The sequence below is a fragment of the Etheostoma cragini genome, chromosome 6, assembly GCF_013103735.1.
Source record: "Etheostoma cragini isolate CJK2018 chromosome 6, CSU_Ecrag_1.0, whole genome shotgun sequence".
Taxonomy (NCBI): domain Eukaryota; kingdom Metazoa; phylum Chordata; class Actinopteri; order Perciformes; family Percidae; genus Etheostoma; species Etheostoma cragini.
This window is the reverse complement of record NC_048412.1, coordinates 21,409,343-21,418,174: the sequence shown is the minus strand read 5'-3', so window position 1 is coordinate 21,418,174 and position 8,832 is coordinate 21,409,343. Positions and strand designations below refer to the sequence as shown.

The window sequence follows — 8,832 nt, the reverse complement described above, 5'->3', positions numbered from 1 at the left end:
TGACCAAGCAGCTTACAACACATTATCCCATTGGGTTTAAAGTTAAACTACACCACGTCATATCCTACACCAAGTTTCCAGTTGAAACAGTCAGCAATATATTGGTTATATTGGACTTAGGACTTCAGAAGCAGGATGAAAATCATCTTAAAACTAAAATTTTGAAAATTACTAAGCTTGTACTACTCATCCAATTAAGGGGTATATCTATTTTTGCTTTGTAGTTTCACGTAGGACCCAAAATGAGTAAATGATCTTTAAATTCTCAATCAGTTGCTCTAACACACCTTGCAAGTTTAAAATCATGCAGTCACATGTTTTACACAGAGTTACACCTCAAACTATGTCCATGCTTTTCAGTCCACATTGAGGTCTACTAATACAACTCTGTTAAACAAACATTGAATGTAGTACAATCCACTAGCTAGGAAGTGAAACACTTTTTGATTGGGGGGGGGGGGGGGGGGGGGGGGGAATAGAGTAATAGGGCATCATGGAAGATGGCGTAAGACACTTTCCACAGACAGATCACTTAATGTCAGCATTCATCAAGGGCTATGGTGTTCAAGGAACACCCTTTTCTGATGAACACCCTAGACTACTACAATACTGCTGTATACCCATGTAATTCACATTGAGGTGGGAGAATGCCGACTGCTCTCTTTACAAATAATTTAGCCTCTGGATGTGGTGGTTGATGGCCAACGTGGCCTATAATGCACGTCAACCGACATGTGTTGAGAGTTGGTATCTCACTGGGTGGAACTACATACAAGATGACGACTGTCATGATGGTACATATTTACATACTGACCAGAGAGTGCAGCCTTGTGTGGGGTAAATGACAGAAGAAGAAAAAAAAGGAAGAAAAAACTAAAAAAACAACTACAACAAACGTAAATCAAGATAATGTGCGAGTATCATTTTTGTTTTTCTGTAAAAAATATAACTATGCAACGTCAGTCTCGTTATTAGTGTAGCTTAAGTTGACCACAGACTTTGTGGTAAAATGGCAAGAATATGATTTAAGAATCCAAAAAGTAAAGCTGAGGGGGTTGTCTATACAAGTGAATAAATAAATCAACATGAAATTACAAGGAAAAAAGAATAAGTAAAGACATTTGAGAATATTCCAGAGCCTATGTTCATGCAATCAGTTTGATATAAATAGGAAGAAGTCTAGACAGCATAAAGCATGTACCAATATGCAAAGGCAAGTTGCAGTGTATAGATGCCTAACCGCCACTGGTTAGTAGCTTTGCCATGGTTTAAAAACAAAACAAAAACAAAAAACTTTGATAAAAGACAAGAAGGAATCAATAACCAAGAAGACCCAGCAACTAAACTTTAAGTCTATGAATCGGTTTTCATTTCTCTATGAAATATTACAGTATCGATTACCGGCCACCAACTAGTCTCTCTGCATAGAGAGCTACATGGTGAGACAATACAAGCCTGTACAAGTTGAGCTTGAGAAAGGGCTTGAGAATGACAATTGTAATTATAAATGTGATAGTTTTCAATCTTAAGAAAGCATTCATGACAATCGTGACAAATCGCTAAAACATTCAGTCAAGCCCCAATTCAGCAAAGCCTGCCCTGGTTTTCACAGTGTCTGCCACTGAGGCAGGCCAGATAACAGAACACAACGATTGGAGGATAGCTTAAAAGGGCCTGTGGCTGTCCGAGGTCAACAGCTAGACAGCTCTGCAGACTCCGATTTTGCCCGGCCCAAAACACACATGCACACACTTTTGGATACTGCGGACTTATCAAAGTGTAGAATGACAGTTCACATTCATACTGAAAAACACGTGTCCCATGATCTGTCTTGATAAAGAGAAACAGGGAAGTTGGAATACCTGGAAGCCATTTGATTCTGAGTGAGGCTGTGGGTACTAGTTTCCTTGGCTAAAAGTAAGTGTAAGACATGATTTTTGGCAATAGAAACATGACAGTGCCTGATCGCCATTATAATGGCACTGAGGAAGCGTTACCATCATTATGCCTTGGCAGGGAGTATCCAACAGTGTTTCTCATTCAGTTCTTGGCATTGTGACTTCCAGGTACCTCACACTAGCTGTCTAGATGCTAAAAATAGATTTCCACAGGGCTGAGCAAAAGCAGGAGACAAAGCACTCTGCAAATATCAAAGGATGTGTGTTTGCATACTTTGATAATCAGTATCTTCAAAAAAAAAAAAAAAGTAATGATGAAATGCTACTTAAGGTAAATATGATAAAAAGCTTATTCAGAGTTTTTTTTGAAACCACTGAAAGGTTTCAAAAACGCATTATCGCCGACAGAAAACATTAATGCTTTATGTCACCGGTGGCATCAAGACTCCATTGTTACAATCCCTTGTCTCAGAACAGTGAGCATGGTTTACCAATAGAGAAGAGAGACAGAGAGGTAGATTGATTTGAAGTCAGAGTTACAGCCCAGTCTGGATAATTTTTCGGTGTAGGAGAACAGCAGAGTGGAAGGAGTGAGAGGAGGAAGGTGGAAGGGAGGTATAGAGAAGTGACATCTGTGATCAGGGGCTCTGACTCGAGGCAATACCATTCACCACTTGGAATAGAGGGGGTTGCTACATGATTCTGGCCCTGTATTGCTCAGGGGGTCCAGAGTTTAGGGAAGTGTTACGGTAGGGAGATTTCAAAAGGAGGAGGAACATGGGGTTAATCGTCTCTCTTGACCGAGCACTGTGTGAGCCCCATGGGTGATTGTGTCATTAGGTTGGTTGCACAGTGAGATCTGACTGTGGGTGACCTGAGGGCAAGGAACCTTTGGTTCATATCTTTCTTTCGGGGCTTTCCATGCTTCAATGGAGGATCCAGACACAAGGAGTGACGTTTTTAAACTGGCAGTTTGTTCTGGTGCCCTCCTCACACCTGCTCCACCTAGCCTGCCCAAAGCCCACCTACGCATTGGGGTGGTCTGCACCCTGGTTCAGGCTGGGCCTGATGTATGCCAGTTCAGTTTCAAGGGCTTATCCTTCTCAGTCTTCACTGAACTCCACAGGTCTCTGTACTGGGGAGGTCAGGAAGGCTGCCATGGGTAGTTGGGGACTACTTCCGGAGGAAACGTTGGGCTAGAATGGCAGCATCTAGCGGGCTGACAGGCTGGGCGTCATGGCCCAGACGCCTTACAGGTGGGATGCTGCCAAACTGGCGCTTGGTAAGAAAGCTCTTGGTCTCATGGATAGTGTTCTTCTCTTCAGCCAAAAGCAGTTGCTGGCGCATGTAGTTCTCAAACTCGTACTGTGAAGACTCTTCTATCACCTTGGCCTGAGGAAAGAAAATTTAGTCTGTTCAATGTGCTGCAACATCTGAGCTGATGGAAGCAAACCTGTCATCAAAGTGTATCAAAGAAGTAATGTAAAAGGCAAAACCACAGAAATACGTTTTTTCATCCATGTAATGCTCTATCCTAAAGCAGCTGTATTCTAGCTTCAGGCTCAGATCTAGTATGTCATGGGTCTCCAATCACTTGCCTCTTGCAGATGTTCTGAGTGATTGACCTGATCGTCAATATCAGGCACCACCTGCAGAGGGCCACTCAGTGATGAAACAGACTGCCTGTGATGAGGAAAACACAAAAAAGATGATGATTAACAAAAGTGAGCAATTTTTTATTAGTTCAACGTTTTGGGAAATATGCTAAATTACTTTCTTTCCGAGAGTTAGATGATTTGATCCATACCGTTGTCATGTTTGTACGAAGCAGGAACTAAAATACAGTTAGCTTAGCTAGCTTAAAGATTGGATACGGGGAAACAGCTAGCATAAACAATTAAACACCAACACCTCCTGAGCTAATTATCATGTTGTCTCGTTTGTTCAATCCGTATTAAAAAACAACTCATAAACAAGATACAGTTTGTTAATTAACAAGCCATGAAAGTGTTGATAGAGAGCCAAGCTAGCTGGTAGCAATGTCAATTTGAAATGACCTATGTTGAATCCCTATGGCTCTAAGTGCCAACATAATCTAATCATAAACGTAAAGCCAACCAGTGGAAATCTTTAAAGACTTAAGTCAGCTAGTAGTAGACGTTTTACACAAAATTTAGTTTAATTATTTCTCAGTTCTTCAAACAATTAATCATGACTTGACAATCCACACATTAAATGTTTGTTTTTTAAACATCCAGCAGAGGGAGCAACTACCATGATGCAATGATGCCACCGAGAGACTCCAGCACCTCTCCTGCAGTAAGCCTCTGCTGAGGGTCCAACACCAGCAGCTTACGGATCAGGCACACAGTGTTCTCAGACACACGGCCGTCCCTATGAAGGAATGAAGGAGAACAGGAAAGGACAGTTTTTATTTGATTAAAATGTAACTGTAAGTCACAAAGCAACTATTGCAAGATTATGCTAACAATTGTTCAGGTCCAAAACAAATATGAAAATGTGATATATATATATATATATATATATATATATAAAAAAAAAATAATGGTTTAGAGTAAGCAAAAACGATTTGGTAAAAACACATACAATTATTAATGTTTTGAAGATGCTGTGACCATTTGATTCCATTGCTTTGATTGGAGCTCCAGTCTCATACTCACTCTGGGATGGAGTACTCTGCAGCCTTGATCTTGCGGAAGAGCTCCTGAGGTATGCTGTCATAAAAAGGGAACTGGCCATACAGCATGGTGAACAGAACCACGCCAAGAGCCCACATGTCACTGGGTTTACCCCGGTACGGCCGACCTGGAGACAGGAAGGAGTAGGGATCTGGATCAGTGTTGGATGAATATAATGTGGCATTTGAAATGGTAGATAGAATAGACAGACAGACAGTATGTATGTATGTATGTATGTATGTATGTATGTATGTATGTATGTATGTATGTATGTATGTATGTATGGAAAATACAGCTTTGCCCTGTGTGATTAAGAGGTGATCAACCCTTTAACAATTACAATTTGTTTCAAGTCACCAGGTCTAATGATTAACGAGATGAGCCAAAACAAACACAAGCAATGACTCAACATCCACTACATTTCCTAGCAATTTCCAGCATACTGCTGACTGAAATGGGAGCTGGGAACTGCTTCTATAACCAACCCTCACCATTAAAAAAAAAAAAAAAAATCAGCCATGCAAAAAAATCAGCCATGCAATGGCGATAAATAAACTAGAGCTGTGGAGGCCGCCGCATCATGGCATCATGGCTTTGCATGACCAGCGGTGCCGTTACAGCTAGGCAGGCGGCACCAACAGGCAATTATGTTAAAGACACAGACATACACGGGATGGGAGGGGGGGTAGATGGGAGTAGTTTCCCTCCAGTGAGTCATCAGTGCGTGAGTCACTGAAGCTCGGTTTAATTGTGTGCCTGTCACGTTAGGCTGATATACACACCCGGGTTTTATCTACATTTTTGAGTGGTTGGAGCTGAACAATTTTGGTTTTAAGTTCTTCTTCTCAATCTTGTACACTGTCCAGGACAGTGTTCTGGAAGTCAGTGTTTAAATGAATAGCAGTGGGATTGCATTGGAGTCAATATGGAAGTGCATGTAAAAGCATCAACCTGATTGGTATGTGTGGCGCTCAGGTCTGCACATCTGACTGTGACAAATGAGTATTGTGAATCTAAACAATAAAAAATGAATTTCTGCTTTTTTACCGACAAACACGGTATGTTTCACAAAAAGAGGAAATTAGCTTTCTCTGCAAACACACGGCGTGAGAAAACGCAACATCACCGTGATTACACAAACAAAAAAAAGAAGCTATTCCTAGCTTTTGCCAGTCCGAGATTGCAACACAACCCCTCTCTTGTTGCCCAATAACCAGAAAGTCGAACACAAGACTGACTGCTTAACAGTACACAACGCTATATAAAAGAATCCCAGGAACACAGGTCAACAATGCTCCGTCTTGTAGCATTGTGTATAGGTAAATACATTAGATAATTGTTTTTCACTTGCCAGTAATAAACTTCAAAACCCTATTTCACATCACAAGTGGACAGTTGTAAAACATAGTGAAGGTTTTCACACTCATCAGTTGCTGCAAAAGCAGGTGTGCCTGCTGGGTTGTCAGTTTTTCAGAGTGACAAAAACTAAAAACAACATGCATGCTACAAATCCTTTTTCTTTTTCCACTCACCACTTAATACATCAGGGCTGATATAGGCTGGACTTCCTCTCTGGTCTTTCAGCAGGTCGTCCTCGCTCACCAGGTGCTTTCCCAGGCAGAAGTTGGTGACAGTGATTCGGTGAGTCCTGGAAGCGCAAGTAAACACGTGTGATAAATAACTAATACTAAAAAATATACTTAATTTTGAATCAAATGGTGACCCAACTATCCCCGCTGCTAATAAATACACCCCAGTATTCGGGTCTTTAACTTGATGAAAGCATGGCAAAACAGTGTTTCTCATCAACACACATTTGAGTTTAGAATGGGAAACGCTGCACACTCATAGCTCAAAGCATGAAGTAAACACAGGCTGACAGAGGCAAGGAGAACTTGTTAGCATGCCTTGTTGTTTTAATAATCTCATGGTTCACTGGACCTTAAAAATACATCATCAGTATCTCATGACTGCCAGATGCAAAACAGTATGCACACCCAGTCTATCTTCCTATGTTGTACTTGCAGTTCGGATATAAGTTCTTCTTCGTAAAGCATTCAATACAAGAATCTTAATCTCCTTACAGGCATCTTTAACTGTCAGCAGATCTCCGTGTCCACACAATACCCCTACAATTTCCTCTGCAGCGGTGACATTCTCCATTTTAAAATGGTATGCGTGTTTATTTCCAGAAGAAAAGAAAAAAACCTTGATCATCAGTGGTTAACACCTAAAAGTCTAAGTTTTGTTTTAAAGTTAAATCTACTGTACTACCATCCCAAATAAAAAGATCAGGATAAAGAAAAGTACACACAAATAAAACACAGTTTTACATCTATAAAAAGTACATTTTCTCTTTAATGTGCTTCATGTTTTAATCTTCTCCTGTGTTCCTGTACCTTACCCGTTAAGCTTTATGTAAACTCTAAAGCTCTACATGAAGTTTATTATTATCAACATCACCGTTTCGGTTGATGGCCATCATCCTTCCACAGTCCTGAGATGTTTTAAGAACCACACCAACCACAATGGCACTTCAAAAGTCTGAGAAGAACCACTGATGTTACCAGTGATGTTTGATTAATTTGGCGACTGTGGAAACAATGTGGCACTATAAGATTTTTTTTCTGAGTCGGTAAATTGAGTTTGCTTGTGGCCGAGTGAAACAGTATTAAAGCAGTGGGACTATGTTCTATATTGCTGTGTTCTTTCAGCAGAGAAAGAGAAAATAAAAAGCTACACTTTGACAAACATATGAGTCAACTTGTGGTTTGGGATAATTGTCTTGATGACTAAGCCTGCATGGTGATGGGTTGGCGAACAAGTATATAGCGCTCAAGAAGATTTAAAGTATGTACACAAACGCACAACTCCAAGTGCACCCACATAATCACTCCCATGGTGAACACGCACACACAGAAATGCACTCAAAAGCAAAATGAGCGCATACACAAAAGCAGCCACAGTCTAGAGCCTGGGACCTCTTTGGATCACGCTCCTCACCCACATCCGCTTTCTAAAAAGCCTAAAGGTCAACAGCTTCCCCTATTCTCTCTCACTTTCACACCCTGCTCCAACACACACACACACACACACACGCACGCACACACGCACGACTGGAGCCAATTCCCGTTGAACACTCAATTTTCAAGCAAATGCTCCAATCTCAATCTTCCCTTAGAACATTTTGGTACACATAATTCCCAGCTACGTTTGTGATCCAAACCTTAAAACAGCTTGCATGATACAAGTCTCTTTAGTCACACAGGGGCCTTCTGATCTGCACAAAGATGGTCCAAAAAAAGTGCAATGCTTCAAGGACCCTTGACATGAAAGCTTCCTTTATGAAAAGGAGTCTGTTCCTTTGTCTGTGTTCATCACGACCCAGGCTTCTATTCTTACACCGGAGATTGGGTAAATTAAATTGCATGTTTGCCTCGTGAGGCAAGGGTCCCTGAGGACTGACGGGAGACCACATCATCTCTGCTTCCTGGTCATGTGACCCTGCATAAGTCAGGAAATCAGAAACCTAAACAGCCCTCATGATTTTCCCTTCCTTACTGCGACATTTTGCTGAAAGTACACCAGCTGACGAGAAAGGAGGTTAAATGCAGGGCAACTGCTTAAGATCACTTCCTCAGAACCGTGGTACCCAAACTTTACAGTAGGGCTGGGCAACATATTGATGTATTGATATTGCGATAGATATTGTCTTAGATTTTGGATATATCGTGATATGGTGTTATAAGTGTTGTCTTTACCTGGTTTTACAGTAAAGGGATGTAATTTTCTGAACTTACCAGACTGTTCTATTTTTTACCTTTACCCACTGAGTTAAATCCTTTGTGTAAGAAACATTTTTGTTAAAGCAACAGAAGCCGACCATACAATATCGACTCTGAAGTATTAGGTCAAGAATATTGTAATATTTGATTTTCTCTGTATCGCCCAGCCCTACTTTACAGTAGCAATTCTTTTTTTCTAATTTCTAAGGTTGGCATTGCTGAATTTTGGCTACTAGTTGCCTAATATAATTCATACTTCAAAAACAGAAATTAAATGGGATATTAATATAATATCAGAAATGAATTACAAAAATTACAGAGTGCATTCTTTGGTGCCAGACAGCACACACAAACTCCTAAGCAGAGGTGTAGTGGTAAAAAAAGGTGGGTAAACTATAAATTCTGTGACCAGGTGGACCACGAAACAATCACCAATAAGGTGGGCCACGG

The 8,832-nt window shown here is 40.8% G+C and overlaps 1 protein-coding gene across 1 annotated transcript in view; it reads right to left on the bottom strand.

The window, feature by feature from the left end:
* Positions 1-8,832, bottom strand: part of stk40 (serine/threonine kinase 40) — a 19,432-nt gene that overhangs the window by 421 nt on the left and 10,179 nt on the right. Inside the window, exons 7-11 of the mRNA XM_034873918.1 lie at positions 6,130-6,245; positions 4,580-4,724; positions 4,173-4,292; positions 3,497-3,581; positions 49-3,290 (exon numbers count right to left, since the gene is read on the bottom strand). Coding sequence (XP_034729809.1) covers positions 3,072-3,290; positions 3,497-3,581; positions 4,173-4,292; positions 4,580-4,724; positions 6,130-6,245 — 685 coding nt within the window. The 3' untranslated portion in view covers positions 49-3,071. The remainder of the gene's footprint in view (positions 1-48; positions 3,291-3,496; positions 3,582-4,172; positions 4,293-4,579; positions 4,725-6,129; positions 6,246-8,832) is intronic.